The sequence below is a fragment of the Paramisgurnus dabryanus genome, chromosome 7 (assembly GCF_030506205.2).
Source record: "Paramisgurnus dabryanus chromosome 7, PD_genome_1.1, whole genome shotgun sequence".
Classification (NCBI taxonomy): Eukaryota; Metazoa; Chordata; class Actinopteri; order Cypriniformes; family Cobitidae; genus Paramisgurnus; species Paramisgurnus dabryanus.
In genome coordinates, this window is record NC_133343.1 from 25,631,348 (window position 1) to 25,651,103 (window position 19,756).

At 36.2% G+C, this 19,756-nt stretch overlaps 1 protein-coding gene across 2 annotated transcripts in view; it reads left to right on the forward strand.

Annotated features, from left to right (window-relative positions):
• gabrb3 (gamma-aminobutyric acid type A receptor subunit beta3) overlaps positions 1–19,756 on the forward strand; it is a 59,879-nt gene that overhangs the window by 24,843 nt on the left and 15,280 nt on the right. For both annotated transcript variants that reach the window (XM_073815190.1, XM_065264545.2), the window contains exons 5-7: positions 1,243–1,325; positions 5,595–5,732; positions 15,543–15,695. In XM_073815190.1, the coding sequence (XP_073671291.1) occupies positions 1,243–1,325; positions 5,595–5,732; positions 15,543–15,695 (374 nt within the window). The remainder of the gene's footprint in view (positions 1–1,242; positions 1,326–5,594; positions 5,733–15,542; positions 15,696–19,756) is intronic.

Here is a 19,756-nt window from a genome sequence, read left to right on the forward strand (position 1 = left end):
TGCAGATTATATAAACAGGAAATATTTGTTTTTGATTATAATTAGCTTGTTTAAAAGTAGACATTTCAGGCTTTCTTTGGATATGTGTATTATGTTTGTGTGACGAGTATTCGCGGAGTTTCAACTGATTTTTGTCACGTGTTTTAAGAGACAGCTGGCGGAGACAGAAATGTCTGAATGCGCACCCTGTTTATTTTCTTTATTTGACAAAAACACAAAGATCTCTTGTTATTGTGAATGTGAACTTATTAAAGAGGACCCTTCAGAGTTTCAAATGATGTCAAACACGTAAGTGTTTGATTATTAATGATGGAGTATTTTAAGTTGATTCTGCTATGATAAGGAGAAAACACGTCAAAACGCGTCCCCGCGTTTTTGGACCCCTGGGGGTTAAGTTCTTGTTAGAGGGATTTTCGCCCATTCTTCCTTACAAAAGTCTTCCAGTTCTGTGAGATTCCATAATTGTAGTCCCTCATGGATTTTAAGTTGTGTTTAGGATCAATGTCCATTTGTAGAAGCCATCCTCTTTTCAACTTCAGTCTTTTTACCGAGGATGTTATGGTTGCTTTCATAATTAGTTAGAATTTAAGTAAATTAAATTGTAGAAAACTTAAACAATACACCAATATATTGCAAAAGATTGTTTAATATTTAACTTTATGCTTTTTGGAGATAATTTCTTCTTCCACTCGCTTAACTGTTCACATTAACAGAAATTTTGACCAGGGGTACAAAACATTTGCATGCTACTGTAGGTTATCTTTGCCTCTTGATAGCTGTTGCACTTACATTTGAAGACGCAATGAAATTTCTTCATGCAACACAGCATTGACATCAAGATGTAGTCTTTACCAAGCGAAACACAAAAGCTTACAGTAATCCTAATCATTTGTTTGTTTATTAAAAGACGTTTTGTTGAGTATGTGCGGCTTAGTCTATAAACTACTTTAGAAGTTTAACCACTTGAATTTATTGAATTGTGTAGTTCACTTTCTATGAGTGGTTGACTCTTCTGACCTGCGTCAAGTTTTGCCTACATTGTCCCCAAAAGAACACTAAAACCTTAAATTGCCTACACTGTGGGGACCAGCCAATGTCCTTGGCTGGGAAATAGAAAAGGGTTTAATAAACACACTAAATAATGTAAATCTAAGAATGCTGCAAGGGTTGTGTCAGATTAGAGGATGGAAAATATCATTAGCTCAGTAGAAAAACAACAGATGTGTTGGTCTGTGTTTCTAGAATCACCACCACTGCTGCCTGCATGATGGATCTGAGAAGATATCCATTAGATGAACAGAACTGCACTCTGGAGATAGAGAGTTGTAAGTGTTCTCCCACCTTACACATGTACATACACATATTTCTTCTCAGAAGGCCATTTTACACCAAAATGAATATTCATCCTGATCCATGTTCAGCAGGTTAGTGCTGGTCCAGCTGATGGACTAGCAAAACTCTGGTTTTAAGCCCATGAATGTTGATACTGCTATGCATTACCAGCCAAGCTGCTCCTACCATTCTTAAATCAAGATTTTCCTGTACACTTAAAAATGATATCATATTAACATAAATTTTACTGTAAAGGGGACATTTCATGAAAATCTGACTTTTCCATGTTTAAGTGCTATAGTTGGGTCCCCAGTGCTTTAATCAACCTAGAAAATGTAAAAAAGAACAACCCAGTAACTTAGTTTTGCTAAACCATTCTCTTTAAGCATGTGAAAAAATAGATCATAGAAATTTGGCTCCTCTTGTGATGTCAGAAAGGGTAATACCCCCCGCCTTAAATTATCTAAATGGTATTTTGAGGCAGAACTTCACATCTTAAAAATGTCTCGTAAAATGTCCATTTTAACTTAAAAATTTAAGTGAACAATTTCAACTTGTTTTTCTAACTTTTCACAAGTCAAAACTTTAAAAAAGTAGGTGGAATTGACTTGCGTAATCAAGTTGTTTAAACTTAACAGTGTAGATTAATAGTAAAGTATTGTGCTAGTAAGGAAAAGGTCTAGTTTTAATTTTTTAATTTGAGTGATAAAAGAATGTATGAATACACTGTAAATCAACAAAATACATAAATGTATAATGTACAATCTTCAATTTTTCACATGGCCTTAAGCAGTTAATATTAAAGATATCAAGGTTATTTTCCAGAATGTTCTTTACATTATTAATGGGTTTTCACAGGCAGGGTCAAAAAGGTAAAAATGACTGGAATAGGTAAACATCTTGCGACTGTAAACAATACTCTATTATCATCTGCCAATTGTATTAAACTTTAGGGTTGGGTACCATTCACATTTTTACCGGTACCGGTTCCAAATTCGATACCTGTAATACGGTACCGGTACCCAGTGGTACCTTTTTTCGGTATTTTACTCTGCCTAAGTGACTTTCAGTGGACATAATAAGCCCAAACCTCTCATTTTCAACATTTTGTTATTTATTTCAAAATGTTCAATAATACACACAATCTTTACTAAAAAAAATAATCCCTACAACATCCAGGGCATATGTCTTACATATAAATAAAATAAATAAATAAATAAAAGATATAAGTAAGACAATTGATCAAAGAACATAAACGTCATAAAAGCAACATATAAGTATACTTTTATGTAGAAAACAATACTAGCAGCTTTTTTAGAAAAATCAGCATGTCAACTTTCTCAGGTAAAAGCCGTGTCGCTCCACGCTCACTGTGTCCCCTGCTGTAGAGAACACTCGCTCTGAGGATGTAGAAGAGGACTGGACACAGATAGTTTTTGCCAAGCTGGCCAGCATTGGCATTTGGTCTGCATGTGGTTGAATATGTTCAAAAAGCCACACGGACCGCCTTCTCTCCGCCTATTTATGTAAGCTGTGGTACTGAGCACAAAGTTTTAGGTCTTTTCGGACTTTTAGCGTAAACATACAGTGTACAGCGCTATCTTTAGGCTTATATTGATAAAACTAAAGCGTCTGATCTCTGCGTAGTTTCATTTTGCGAGCGCGTGAAAGTTGCACAATCTTATTTTATTAATTGCGCTGAAAAATCAGAGAAAGCTCCAACATATTCATGTACAAAACACTGTATGTTTACTTAAAACACAAGCAGCGCCATAATATTAGTTTGCGTCTATTTAAACCCTGATTACTCCAGCTCGCGTTAAAAGGAAAGCAGAGGGACTTCCCCGCAGTCTCCACGGACCACCACTCAAAGTAATCAGGACAGAAGCAGTCGAAAGTGGACAAAAGAGATGGACTGGTATTGATAAATACCGTGTGTAAACAAAATGTGTCTCTCTCATTCACTTGTGATCCGATCGACGAAAACAAATCTTAATAAGCACTCCTGTGCTTTTAAATACACATTGTGTTTAAATAAGTGCTTCCTCAGGTTGGATGTATTACCACTGCCTGCCTTGCACTTATTGTTACAAATATTGCAGATAGCATTGTCTGCATCATCCTTTGTGAAATAACCACACGTTAGAGTGTTTCTGTTAGCCATTAAGCAAGTTGCAAAGGGGTGTCACTTCCCACACAATCTCTCTCTTTCACGCGCACACACACTTTCGTTACGTACCGGACTCACGCACCGCGCTGACGTGTTCTCTCAGGTACCGAAATTGAGCACTGATTGATTTTATGTGAAACGATACTCTGTAGTACCGACGCAATTCGGTCAGTGCCTATAAAAGTACCGAGTTCGGTGCCCATCCCTAAATTCGCAGATTTTTTTGGGACCGTCCCATACTTTAAATTCCATCACTTTAACTCTTTCCCTGCCATTGACAAGTTAACTCATCAATTAGGAGAAAACGCTGTGACGGGTTTTTCCAGCAATCTGTATTTCCGCTATTATCTGCCAAGTGGCGCTCTTACCCAACTTTTAAAACCCCAAAGTATCCCCTTAGGGCAAACAGTTCAAACTCCATGTATGTTTTGATCATCATTCCGAATCTAATCTCAATAGTCCTTCACAAAAAGGTATTATCTCAGCTTTTGGCTCAAAATTTTGTATTTTTGAAAAAAACTACCAACATTTTAGAGGTGAAATAATGAGAACAAATAAAGGGAGGATGATTTCTTTTAAGCAGAGGGTCTGTTCTTTAATTTGATATATTGTATGTTTATACATTTAAAGAAGAACATTTTCTGGAAGGCATTAAACTTGCTTGCACTGACTGGCAACTTAAAAAAAATGCTGGTAGGGAAAGAGTTAATATATTTTTTACATGAGTATAGTACACAATAAAGGTATTTAATCTATACACTGCAAGAAAATTATTTTCAAGAAAAAAATTCTTAGTATTTTTGTCTTGTTTTCAGTAAACATATCTACAAATTCTTAAATTAAGATGCTTTTTCTTGATTAGCAAAATGACCTAAGAAAATACAGTAAGTCTAGTTTTTAGACCAAAAGTGATTAAACCAAGCAAAATAATCTGCCAATGGGGTAAGCAAATTTTTCTTGAATTTTTCTTGAATTTAAGAAAAATGTTCAAGATTTTTTTTCTTACCCAATTGAAAACAAGAAAAAAACTACAAATTTTTTTCTTAAAAATAATTTTTTGCAGTGTACACTCTCTGCTGGGTTATTTTCAACCCAATTATGGGTAAATATTGGACAGAACACATGTTAGGTTATAAATAAACCTATGCTGGGTTGTTGTTAATCCAACAACCCAGCACTGCATTAAAATAACCCAGCATAGTTTTTTTATTAACCCAATGTGTTCGGTCCAATATTTATCCATCATTTGGTTGAAAATAACTCAGTAGAATTTAAAGTGTAAATTTGTTGTTGCTAGCAGAATTCTTGCAGGTGAATTTGGTTGTAAAACATTTGGTTGTCACTCCTATAAATAACCTAACTTTGTGTTAACGTGACCCAATTGTTAATTTTACTACATTTTAAACAGTACTGTCTGCTTATAAATGCATGCTTATAAAACCGCAAAGCTCATCATGGTTTATGAACACTACAATGCTGGTACGAAACTGTACGGTCTGTCATAGTGGGATATCTGACCCCTAACAGCTTCCCATACTTGTGCATAACAGATGCTCATATGCATGATTATGCTAACAATGCACTTGTGCTGATTTTTTTTTATTTTCCAGCATATGTTACACGTACTAATTACGGAAAAGAAATGCTATTTTGGGAACCGCATCATCAGAATTGAAATGAGGGAAAAGATGAAGCTTTTCCAAACAAACATTATTTACGCAGCATAAATAGAGTCGCTGCATTTTGCAAGTTGAAGGATAGCGACAGAGAACCAGGACATGGATTTTAAAACATTTAAGGCCGGTTTAGATTAATCCAGGACAAGGCTTTGTAGACCTTTTAAGTAATCTTTACAAACCAACCTTACAAAAAACAATACTGGTGTGCATCTTGAGACAAAACAATGGCACTGATATATGTTAAAATGTCATTGCTCTTCCCTAAAATGAAGTGACGTATATTTTTAATACTACCAATCAAATTTTTGTGAAATGTTATTTTCCTATCAGTAAAAAGAAGCTCTTAAATAACACAAAAATTATATATTTATTGATGTATTTTTACTCTTTGATGAAATTGATTTGTTCAATAGATGGTTACACGACAGATGATATCGAGTTTTACTGGAAGGGTGGAGAAAATGCAGTGACTGGTGTGGCACGAATCGAGCTCCCACAGTTCTCCATCGTGGACTACAAACTCGTCTCCAGAAATGTCGTCTTTTCCACAGGTAAGGTAGCAAAGGCAGGGTAAAATTAAACCAGTAAGGCTTAAAACACACTAACTGTGTAATACGAAGCTTCAGTTTGAGGTTATGCGTCATTGAGAGAGAGCATTTTCCTTTAAATAGTATTTGAAGAGAAGCCTTCCCCTGTGGTGTGTACTGCGCAGAGCTTCCTAAATATAGCATTGTCTTGAAACAGCGTATTATTTTGTTTTTTCCTTTTAAAAGAAATATCATATGTGTGACCCTGAACCACAAAATCATGAATCATAAGTTGCACGGCTATTTTGTTTCAATAGCCAACAATACATTGTTTGGGTCAAAATTATTTTTTTTTATGGCAAAAATCATTAGGATATTATGTAAAGATCATTTTCATTGGAGATATTTTGTAGATTTCTTACCATAAATATATCAAAAATATATTTATCATTAGTAATATGTGTTGCTAAGGACTTTTGGACAGCTTTAAAGGCAAATTTCTCAGTATTTTGATTTTCATATACAGGTAGCTATCTTCAAATATTGTCCTATTCTAACAAACCATACATCAATGGAAAACATATTTATTCAACTTTCAGATTATGTATACATCCTAAATTAAAAATTGACCCTAATGTTTTTGTGGCCCCGGGTCACATATATGAATAAATGATTGCTTGGCATATTCATTCAGACATTATTTACTCCACCTCAAGAAATAATTTCTATACAGGGACAATTTCTGTTTATCATGTTTGTTAGAAAATGTGTGTGATATTTTAGGAATTATTTTAGGATAATAATATATAAACTTATATGAAATTAATTGCATTGATTAATAACTATTTACTCTGCAGTAACATAAAGGTAACATTAAAGGTGTTCTAGAGTAAAACCTGCCATTGGTCTAGAAGAGTACAGTAGCTCTCAAACTTTTACCCACAGGCCTATGCAAGGTAGTGATATGAATGCACAATCTTTTATTAATTTTAAACTAAAATAACAAATTATATACAGTAAATGTTCAAATTATATTCAGCTCATTTAAAAATTAAACATTGCACAGTATACGCTATATTAATCTAGCATACTACAGAATAATGATATATATATATAGTAACACTGTAAAAAGTTTATAACAGATTTGTTATATGTGACCCTGGACCACAAAACCAGTCATAAATAGCATGGGTATATTTGAAGAGTTTGGTTCCAAAACGCAAAAAATCCATTTTGACTAATTTCAGTAAAAACGTGTTTTCTATACAAAGAAAGTGACAACATGAAAACCAACATTATTCTGTTACAAACTTTCACATAGCATCTTAAGGTTATAATAACAATAAAAATTCAAATTCATAATTTGATTTCATAGATTTAATATAAAAACTGATTATTTTTTGCAATAAATGCAATAAATCCATGATAAGATTTTTTTTATAAATCTATTGAATCAATATATAAATGTGCATTCATCTTTGCCATGTTATATTTATTTAGTTGATTAAATAAACATTAAATGGCATTAATCAAAACACCTTCATATTAGGATCACTGTCATTGCCGCTGTCATCCTTGGGACGCATACATCCTTGTATCACGAAATTATGTACATATAGTCACATACATTTTTGAGTCTTAAGCTTGACACTGACACGGTTTTCCGCCTTTTTTCGTGAACATGCCACACATTTCTGTTTACGTGTCACTGTCACGTATTTGTTACTCAACTGGGCCCGGTTCCCCGATAACGTTCACTCTTAGCGCGCTAAGAAGACTCAAAAAGATATATCTTACCAAAGTTGTTTATGTTCCTAAGTGTGTTCCCCGAAGTGTCTCTTAGGAAGCTTCTTAACACGCTGCCTCTAAGTTCAACGTAACAGTGGCGCTGTCCCAAGTGAAGGTGCTGAATTATTTGCGATCGATCGCTCAGGGATCGATTTTCCACTTCACGCGAAAGTGCATTACGGCGTTAAGAAAGACAACACGCTCTATACAAATGGAACATTACTCAAATTATTCCAGTAACATTTATTTTAACATAGTTTAAGTTATCCGTAAAATATAGACTATTAATTAAATTATCAAATTGTCAGTAATACGGGTAGATGAACCTCGCTAATCATCCACCCTCCTTATCCCGTTGTGCCACTTGTGCCGCTTCTTGACATGGGTTTAACGACTTAAAAAATTATATAATGCACTTTTATACTAATGGTAAGGTACTTAACAATCAGAATTACTAGGCAAGCAGCTGTAGTACTTCTGTTTAATGCGGTATTGCTTGCCATTAATGTTTTCAATAAAAAACAACCTATCTACAATAAACAGAGAGAGTTAAATAGAGAATATGGTCTGAGAAGATCTAGCAGCTCCATAATGAGTTGTCTTGGGAGGCGATTTTTTATTTATTTAGCCACGTCAGGCAAATTGTCAAAATGTTTTAAGTGTTACAGAATAAAAAAATTGGCATGGACTAAACGGTTACGGGGTTACAGGTGTTGTGTGGAAGTCTGTTCCCCCTATGTTTCCCTTTGGTGTTTTTATTGCGTTTTTATCACATTATACGTTTATTCTTTATATACATTGAAAGTTCTAATGGCTACTGAGATGTGTGTGTGTGCATTTATGTAATGTATCTTGATTGTAAATTATTTTTACAGTATTACAGTTTGAATCATATTATATGTATAATTTGTTTTAAAACAAACAGTAGAGAAAAAAAAGGAAAAAAGACAGGTTTAAAGATATAAAACTGTCAAATAAGAAATATTTAATAAATTGAATAATAGAATACATGATATTATTGCTTTTAGTATAACAAATTCAAATCTTTAATCTTTCTAAATAAATTATAAATGTAACGCTATAAACATAGAGGAAACAGACTTCGATGGGGAATAAACTTCAACACCGGCGCCGTCTTTGATTCATTCTGATACCAAATAAAGTCAACTGCATAAATAGCCCTGTATCCATTGCAAACATATTTTATTATAAGTCTTATAATGTCCATAACATAAAATCATTGTCAGCATACCATAGTTTGACTTGTACTGCGCTGCGCTGAGTTCTAAAGACTGCGGCGATAGCGTTTTGCGCTCAAACAACGCTAAGAGAGAGCTTACGAATGGTCCAGACCAACCTTACCAAAGTGTGACTTACAGAAGATATACTTAGCGTACGAACGTTTTGGGAATTGTGCCATAGAGTTAAGAGAGAGGTTAAGGAATAGGTTAAGAACTACTTAGCGATAAGAACGTTTTGGGGAACCGGGCCCTGTTTTGTCTTATTTTCAAACCATTGACGCTTCGGTTTAAGGTTAGATTTGGGGTTTGCGTTTATACCTTTAGTATTGGTTTGTACCTTTTTTCATGATTTATTGTTTTATATTTTATGATTTTTAAACTATTGCCTGGCATTAGGGTTAAGTTTGGGTAAGGGTGACATTTTATGTAAATCTAAACCGAAGCGACAATGGTAAGAAAATAGGCGACATGTTCACGGCGAAAAAACGTGTCAGTGTCACTGTAGGTACGTAATTTGGTGATACTGGGTTATGGGACATCGTCACTGAACTTTTTTGACAGCGATCAGCTGTAAAATGTTTTGGTCCTGCCTGGTTTATATTGACTTTGAGTAAAATAATGACATTTTTTTATAAGATCCCCTGGGGTCAATGTGATAGCATGACAAAGGCTTTTTTTCAACGGAGTTTCAAAGGACTATAAACGATCCCAAACGAGGCATAAGGGTCTTAGCAAAACGATTGCCATTTTTGACAATAAAAATAACAAATATACACTTTTAAAGCACAACTTCTCGTGTATATCCGGTCGTGATTCGTCAGCGTGACCCCACGCAATACGTCATGACGTCAAGAGATCACAGAGGACGAACGCGAAACTCCGCCCCAGTGTTTACAAGTGTTGAGAAAGAGGACCGTTCCTACGTTGTTGTATGTCAACTGATACTAATAAATGTCTTTGTGTCAGTTTATTGTATACAATGGTCCGCAAATGTGCGTTTTATATATGTAACACGTGACCTCCCTAGGTCACTACGCATTTACGTTAGGTCGCGCTGGACCGGATCTAGATGAGAAGTTGTGGTTTAAAAGTGTATATTTGTTATTTTTATTGTCAAAAATGACAATCGTTTTGCTAGATAAGACCCTTATGCCTCGTTTGGGATCGTTTATAGTCCTTTTAAACTCCGTTGAAAAAACTGTTACGTGTTAATTGTTGGTGTCTATTAAAGTCCATTAAAATGAGAAAAATCCTGCAATGTTTTCCTCATAATTTCTTCTCGACTGAACAAAGAAAGACATCAACATTTTGGATGACATGGTGGTGAGTAAATTATCTAGATTTTTCTTTTAAGAAAATGGAATATTCTTTTGAGAATTTACTTTTTTAATACTGACCAGATACAATACTGATTTTGACCGTAACGAAAAATGGCGTTTATCGCTTTTTAGAACCAAACTCTTCATTTGTTGCAATAGCTAATAATACATTGTATGGGTCATTCATTCATATTAAGTAAAGGTCATGTCCCATAAAGATATTTTGTACATTTCCTACCATAAATATATCAAAAATTTATTTATCATTAGTAATATTTGTTGCTAAAGACTTCATTTGGACAATTTTACAGGTGATTTTCTTTTTTTTTCACCCTTCAATTCAAATAGTCAAATCTTGGCCGAAAATATCTAACAAACCATACATCAATGGAAAGCTTATTTATTCAGCTTTCAGATTGTATTTAAATATCAATTTCAATAAATTGACCCATAACTGGTTTTGTGGTCTAGGATCAGGTATGTTAAAGCTCTAATCAAGCTGTTTCACAGCTACAGTACAGTTCCTCATGAAAGAGATTTCATCTAAAAGTGATGAACACTACAGATGATAGTTGTTTTTGTGAAGTTCTGCTTGTTCTGTTTTCTGCTAATGGAGAAAGAGTAAGAGTGATCAGCTCATTTAAAAAAAGCTGCCTAATCGGGCCTGTGCATCAGATGCATTTTCTCCAAGATAGAACAGAGCGGTAATAATGGCGGAGCAATTATCTGTCTATTTCCTCAAGCTTCTAAGCCGAATAACAGGGAGGGAAGAAAGTGAGAGATGAAGTCGGAGAGAAAAAAGAGGCACTTGATACAAACATGCCATATTCATGAGGTAGAAGACCCACTGCATAAATTATTCTCTTCTAAAAGTTCGCCAAGCCAGCGTTGTAATGATTTTTTGCTAGTTCTGAATTAATGACACACAGAAAGAAACCGGCTGTCTTATGCACACAGAAGAAGGATCATAGGAATAGCAGGCTTGTATTTGGGGAGGATGTGACTACCTTGCTGCTATTTCCAGCACTATACAATACAGAAAATGTAGTTGACGTGCCAAATACAAAATTTGGCACATCTAGTGATTATTTTGTCCTCAGAAGCGCTGGTGGTATACACCTGGTACCTTGTTAACACGACTTTGTTTCGAGACAGACTGCTAAAACACCCTGCGTGACTTTACAGATCAGATTAGAGCTTGCCAGATCGAGAAAGTACTTTGCAGCTTAGCGTGCAATACACATCAGATGGGCAGTGAATGGACTGTGGGCGGTACGTGGGCATGCTGTCTGAGACTAAGACTTAGTCTTGCTACTGCCGTGATGAGTTATTTTCTAAAGAAGGAATTCATATAAAACACGCCTGACTGTGATGTGCAGATCATTCATTACATACATGTGTGTGTCTGTGTTAATATACATATTGGTGACTTGTTATATTTTGTTATGTGGTTTGTGTGGGAAGGTTGTGTGAGATGTATAAGTTATTAGTCTGAAGTATGTGTAGGTAGCGTAAGTTCATCATGTAGGTTACGTAGCACGTTCTTATAGATCTGGATCAAATGTGCATCTGTGGATCTGTGTACATGTTGCGTAATGTGCATCTGTAGGTTGTGTTATATGCGTGTAGGACGTGTGATTTATTCATAGGTTGGGTGTGCGTCTATCTGGGCTGAATGCTTGTTAGGTGTATTTTGTCACCTCCATAAATAACTAAGAAGAGATTTATCTTTACAGAGTATTTTTGCATCCTTGCATCATTGCTGTTTATTGCCAAACATGTAATATAGTTCACTTCTGTATGCTAAACAGATTCTCTAAAATCATTATTCATTATTTATAGTCATTCTTTTTTCATGTCTTACTTAGTATTTTTATCTTGAAATATCAAAAAATATTATACTGTAAAGAGGTGAATAGGCTATTTTGATGTAGGCCTCTAGGCAAACACCTAGCAACCAGAACACCTTAAAGGGTTAGTCCATTTTCTTAAAAAAATCCAGATAATTTACTTACCACCATGTCATTCAAAATGATGATGTCTTTCTTTGTATTTAGTCGAGAAGAAATTATGTTTTTTTATGAAAACATTCCAGAATTTTTTCTCATTTTAATGGACTTAATGGACCCCAACACCTAGACGTTTTAATGCAGTTAAAAACGGCACTTTCAATGGACTCTAAATGATCCCAAATGAGGCATAAGGGTCTTATTTAGCGAAACGATTGTCATTTTTGTCAAGAAAAATAAAAAATATGCACTTTTAAACCACAACTTCTCGTCTTCCTCCGGTCCTGTGATGCGCCAGCGTGACCTCACGTAATTGCGTAATGAAGTAGAAAGGTCACGTGTTACATATATAAAATGCACATTTGCGGACGATTATAGACAGTGCCGGTCCTAGATGCTGGGGGGCCCTAAGCAAAGCTTTGTGAGGGGCCCTCTGTCAGTGTATTGTGACCCTGATAGCACACATGCATCTTGAAGACGTCTATTTGATGTCTGCGTTTACATCTGCAAGATGTCTTATTTAGATTGTTTTCTCATCTGCAATACGTCTGTGAGACGTCTCCTAAAAGATGTCATATAGACATATTGAAGATGTCTGCAAGACGTTTTTGATTTAGAATGTATGTAAAGCAGCTCTTTTCCTTTATAAGATGTTTTTACACACCAGATGTATTCCAGATGTCCAGATCTTTACCAGACATCTTACAGACGTACCTGTGCTATCTGAGTAAAACCCAGTCAATGTTGCTGTTAGTTAGTTGTTAACTAACCACATAGTGTATTATCTTATAGCTGTATATTATTCCCATATGCACATTACTTTGAAACCCTGACTGATAAACTTGCTGATTATAACATGAAACATGTATTTGCTGATAAGTTGTTTTGATTTAAAATGTGCTGTGAGAAGCACTAAAAAATTAACCTGATCTAAATGATGGGTACTTCGAGGGGTAACATGTTTAATACTGATGACAGCAAAGCCACTGGTGTGTTTCAATGACATTCTGGACCTCTGATAGGATTTGATAAGTTTCAGCTTTAAAAGAGCATTTCACCCGTAGAAACATTAATCTTTATTGAAAGTGTTATATTTGTAGTCGAAATGTAACATACATTTAGAATTTGGTGCCTATTTTACAAAGAAAAGGGGTGTTTGTAGTCTCACTCCCTCAACAAAGATATTGCACTTCCTTCTTTCAATGATGCAAAATGATGAAGTGTCCCTTTAAAGCTGTCATAGAGGTTGACCCCAAATATTTTAAAAATAGTTTCTGATTTTAAATATTGCAAATCTATGAGTTTGACACCCTATATCCATTTGTTGCACATGTCATTATGCACAATTGTTCAAACTTTAAAGGAAGTTAAAAGAATCAATCTCCTTGAATAATTCTAGGCATAAGATGCCCAAAAAGACTCAATTAACAAGATAAGGTACAACACACAGTACTGTATCAGCAACATGTCTTATAAATTAGCCATAGAGATTCCCTATGCTGGTCAGCAGCTGAAAACAATCATATAGTTAGGTTTGATTTGTGTAATCAAAATACATTATTTTATTAAACTATACAATGAGTTATATCCAGTGTTATCCAGTTAACATACTAATTAAACGAGTGACATATACTTTAATCCTTTACAAATTTCAAGTCTTCTAATAAGTTTTCTCGAGGTGGGCACCATTCTTACCTCTCTCTCTCTCTCTCTCTCTCTCTCTCTCTCTCTCTCTCTCTCTCTCTCTCTCTCTCTCTCTCTCTCTCTCTCTCTCTCTCTCTCTCTCTCTCTCTCTCATGATGTCAAATTATCCTGCGCGAGAGCGCGTTCTTGAAGTTCAAAGGGAAAAGCGCGTGTTTTCGCGGCAATTGCGTCACCCAATTCGCGTCATTTGCATCGCCCCATGCTAGGACGCGTGTGGATGCGTCTTTGCTTTGACTATATATGTAATCTGCTCGCGCAAATCCTTTATCTTGTTCCCTTGCTTCACGTTTTTTCCCCTTTATTCTGCCCCAGACGGATAGCTTTGTTTTAAATCAACGGTGGGCATATAATATGCGCATCGTTACCAAATCACTCTTCTGCGTCATCCACGCGGCCGTTTCTAAATTTGAAGGCTGCAACCTCCGGATGTGGCATATGCGCGCTGCATACGTCATCAAGCCTGATTTATTTAAGTTAAATGAGCATTTCATTTGCAAGTCATAAACATAATATAACAATTAACCATTAACTAAGAATAATAGTCAACATTATAATTGTTAATATTCTGAAATACGTTTTTATGACACATATGCAGCCTACAAATGTGACCTCTGAAGGCTGCAGCCTTCGGATTGAGAGACTGCCTGCATGTTGTCCGAGTATATCACTGATTTAAGAAATCATTAAGTATTTTTAAAAACCCGCATAAATTCGGAAGTTTGCAAATTATTTAAATTATAGCGTCTTGTTTTCATTAAACATAATAATAATTTTTCTTTGATATAATGGTTTTAAATAATTCTGAGATCAAGGGGGCCCTCTAGTGGTGCGGGGCCCTATGCAAATTGCGTAGTTTGCGTATAGGAAAGACCGGCACTGATTATAGACAATAAACTGACACAAAGACATTAATTAGTATCATTCAACATACAACAACGTCGGAACGGTCCTTTTTCTCCACACTTGTAAGCATTGGGGCGTAGTTTCGCATAAATCATCCATGACCTCTTGACGTTATGACGTATTGCGTGAGGTTTATTTTTCTTGCCAAAAATGACAATCGTTTCACTAGATAAGACCCTTATGCCTCGTTTGGGATCATTTAGAGTCCTTTGAAACTGCAATTTTAAACTGCATTAAAACTGTTAAGTGTTGGGGTCCATTAAAGTCCGTTAAAATGAGAAAAATCCTGGAATGTTTTCCTTAAAAAAGCATATTTTCTTCTCGACTGAACAAAGAAAGACATCAACATTTTGGATGGCATGGTGGTGAGTAAATTATCTGGATTTTTTTAAAGAAAATGGACTAATCCTTTAACAACAGCATATGGATGTGCTAAAGACACTATGAACATCTTAGAAACTGCATAGCTAAATATACAACCCTAGCATTGTGGTTGTGTGTTTGTATTCTTCAGAAAATGTAATAAATGTACGGTATTTGCGTGTAACATTCATGTCTCCTGTATCTTCATGCAGCTTTAACATTTAATGTTTACTTAAAGCTTCTCTTTTCTTTTCTCCTTCATTACGGTGTTTGTGCCCAAGGCTAAGCTACAAACAAATCACATTTTTTGTCCATGCTTGCCTGTTGCCATAGCAACTAAACCTATCTGCGCTGCCAATGCTATTGATGTAAAATGTAAAGAATCTCTCTAAGCACTTTGAAACAAATATCCGTCTTCTCTCTCTTGTCTCTCCATCTCTGCTATCACTCGCTCTTCCTCCTTTTCTTTTCCCTTCTCTTTCTGCTTTGCTTGTATTGCTTTACCAGGTGCCTATCCTCGACTGTCTCTGAGCTTCAAGCTAAAGAGAAACATTGGTTACTTCATCTTACAGACCTACATGCCCTCCATCCTGATCACCATCTTGTCCTGGGTATCCTTCTGGATTAACTATGACGCCTCGGCAGCCAGAGTGGCATTAGGTACGCTCTATAGATCACCCTGCATGGCCTGTCCTGTTTACAGCTGACAGTTACAGGGCAGAGATTTCCATGTCCTCCTTTCGGTGTAGAGACGCATGCTTTATTAAACAATTCATTGTTGGATGTTTCAGTAACTACAATGCCAACATTCAATATTCTGTTGGAATTGTAACACATTCTGTATGCACTGTAGGCCTCCTCGGAGTGCTCTCTTTTTATTTGGCTTACCTTTTTTTTTTGGATTTGCCTCCAGACAATGACACACAATCGCACGCATACAGAGACAGATATTGTTGGGGCACATGCATCATTTAGCAAGGAACATGGTAGACCCATCACTTTGAAGTAGCCAGAGACCCAATGCCTTTGACTCACACATAGTCTGATGTTGTTACTCTAGTTTGAGAAGTGACTCAGTTTGCCCAAAAGGCTGCCGAATATCACAAGTTGCAGCGAGTAGTGGGTCACAATAGCTCTTTACTTTAAAGTGACCTTAACAACATTTTGAGGCATCAGAAGCAAGTGTGCTCCTGTTGCGAAGGTAATTTCAAAATTCTTAAGGTCCTGTGTTCACCAAAGGGTTCAAGCCTGGCTGATAGTCCAGGCACTTTTTTTAAACATTTGATTTTTACCGTTTTGGAATCCATTCAGCTGATCTCCGGGTCTGGCGGCAGCACTTTTAGCAAAGCTTAGCATAATCCATTGAATCTGATTAGACCATTAGCATCTCACAAAAAATAACCAAAGAGTTTTGATATTTTTCAAACTATTTAAAACTGGACTGTTCTGCAGTTACATTGTGTACTAAGACCGACGGAAAATTAAAAGTTGAGATTTTCTAAGCTGATATGGCTAGGAACTATACTCTCATTTTGGCGTAATAATCAAGGACTTTGCTGCTGTAACATGGCTGCAGCAGGCGTAGTGATATTACGCAGGGCCTGAAAATAGTCCCCTGCTATTGAAAGTAAACAAGGGGACTATTTTCGGGCAATGCGTGATATCACTACGCCTGCTACAGCCATGTTACAGCAGCAGTCCTTGATTATTACGCCGTCAGTCCTAGTACACAATGTAACTACAGAATAGTCAAGTTTTAAATAGTTTTAAAAATATCAAAACTCTTTGGTTATTTTTTAGCGTGATGCTAATGGTCCAATCAGATTCAATGGATTATGCTAAGCTATGCTAAAGTGGACCCGGAGATCAGCTGAATGGATTCCAAAATGGTATAAATCAAATGTTTAACTCTAGGGGAGCTGGAAAATGAGCATATTTTCAAAAAAAAGTGGAATGTCCCTTTAAACATTTTACAACACTTGTTAACCAGTAAAAATGCAAAGCGCTCAGTATGGAATAAATGCTCAGTGCCTCAGGAAATAAAACGCTTTGGTTTACACAGTGCCTAATTTCCAAATGTGATCCAAAACCAAAGCAGCATTTGCATGCACTTAACAACAGCAAGGTTTGTTATTCAAGAAGGTTAATATGTTGATAATAAATGATATATATATATATACAGTATATATACAGTATATATATATATATATATATATATATATATATATATATATATATATATTTTACATTCAATACAAATCAAAGTACTTTTATTGTGTGGCATTTGGTGTAGCTGCTTATGTATAACTTCACAAGACAACAAGGCAACCTTTGATCCAAACCTCTGCTTCACTCCACCCTACTCACTTGCCTTTTTGAACCATAGGGCCTGGTGTGTTGGCCACAGTAGTACTATCGGGGTATTTGTTTTAAATCATAGATCACAAACCGCGGCAGAATGCTTTTTTAACCACATGTTTAATGTGCATGAAAGCCTTTGCACATGCACCCAGGTGCGTTAAGAGCTCTCTGAGATGAATGTGATGTGTTGGATGTAGGCCTGCTTTAGGGAAACTGTCCTCATTAACCATGTTAAGTGGAGAAATGAGAACAGTTTACACAGGGAGGGAGGAGTCTCATGGGTCCCTCACATACGCACCATCCATATCACCTGCCTCTATTCTAGCGGAAATTGCTTCGCAAGACTGCAAAAATGTGGTAATGTCATTTTGCTCTGTATGGCTCCTGGTGCGTTTCAATATTTTAGTGAATAAAAGTGTAAATATTATCATCCGGTGTTCATTTTTCTTTTAATGTACATTAATCTGCGCGTAGGAGTCCCATTGAAGCCGTGCTGCGATAGGGAGTCTGTAGGAAATACCTGTACCTTTTGTAATTGTGCAAGGATTAATGATCGTTATATAAGAGGCTGTAAACAAATCATTTGGGTTCCCGCCCAGGCGCCGTGCTTCACTGAGAGTCTGTGAGAACAGCAGGAGTGCTATTTGCATTAAAAATGGACTTTGGTTCATTGATTTGGGCTTTCAATCACTGTATGTTTGTCCCACCTGGAATGCCAGCTTCTGTGAACAGGATGCTTTAAAATGGGTGGGATTTTACAACAAACAATTTACTTAAATTGATGTATATATTACAGTGTAGTGCTACCCATATATAACCAATATTTAACTACACTAAGCATACAGTACCACATAAACTAAATTGAATCATAGTTAAACCACAATAATCACACATTTACCATGGTCTCACTACAGTAACTATAGATTAACCATATAAGTAGTAAAACTATTGTTATACAAACACGAAAAATACATGGTTACTACACTTTAACAATAATAAACCCATTGTTCATTTCCCTAAGGGTAGTTTAAGATTCAGAGCAGCATTGCAGATATCAAATTAAAAGTACATACAGTTCAGTACCACATATTTGGCCATTGAAAAGTAGCATCTGTGCTGCTCCACTGTTAAAAAGCACCACCCGCCACTGATGCACGCATCATTATGAATCCCTACCTCCCCCCTCTACTGTGTAACTCTCTCCTCCTCTCGTTTTCTGTTCCTCTTTTTCTTTGTTTGTCTTTTTTCCCTGTCCTCCCACAGCTAGGCAGCCAACTGAAAACAAAGGGATCAATGCAGATAGAAAACAATTACATTTAACTTCCATTTCAATCCCAGGGCATGCAGCAGCACAGATGAATCTCTCCCCTAAATGCCTCAGTCTCGCCGCCTCTCACTGCCTCGCTGACTCCATCCATTCTCTGCAGCCACATCCGGCCCGGCCCTATATCTAACACTGCATTACTGCATCACACTTAAGGACTTGAGTCATTTCAGAAAGGAAGTTATCAAGTGATGCAAGACGCAAGCCTATCAAATGATGCAGATGATGTTTCATTGATGTGTCTACCGATTCGACTGTTTTGCTGATTTGGTCGAGCGTGTGGATCTTTGCACAGAAGATTATTTTAATCAAATTTTTTTAAGTAAGCATTAAAAGTTAAATTTATTAGCACCGTGACTGCAATTTTCAACTTTAAATGCAAATTTAAACTTTACCAAAAGTAACATTTTAGAAAGAGACAGGCCACTTTTGTTGTAGGCCTGTTTAACTCTTTCCCCGCCAAGACAAGTTTTTCGTACAATTCGTATTTCTGCTATTGGACACAAGGTGGTGCTCTTGCCCAGCTTTTAAAACTTGGAAGTATTCCCTTAGGGCAGGGGTGTCCAATCCTGCTCCTGGAGGGCCGGTGTCTCTGCGAAAATTGTACGAACCCTGGCGAAGTGCATTCGGCACAGAAATACTCTGTAACACGCCCAACTGCTTTTTTGACACTTTGCCTACGTTTAGCATGAGGAAACAACTCTATAACTGTGTTAATAAGTCAGAATGCTTGAAATATCATTGAACCACCCCTTTACATTTTTGTGAAAATCATAAAAATGCTGGTGCTGGCTGGCAACTTTTTAAAAAAATGCTGGCAGGGTTGTTTTTTTAATAAGGGAGGGGTCTAATGGTAATTCTTGCATTCTGATTAACACAGTTAAACAGTTCCTCATGCAAAACATGGGCAAAATTTTAAAGAACCATTTGTACGTATGATGGAGTATTTCTGTGCTGAATGCACTTTGGCTGGGTTTGTAAAAGTTTCGGAAAGTTTTTTTTCCACTACTGAATCTGTTGCGTCACCCAGAATAGC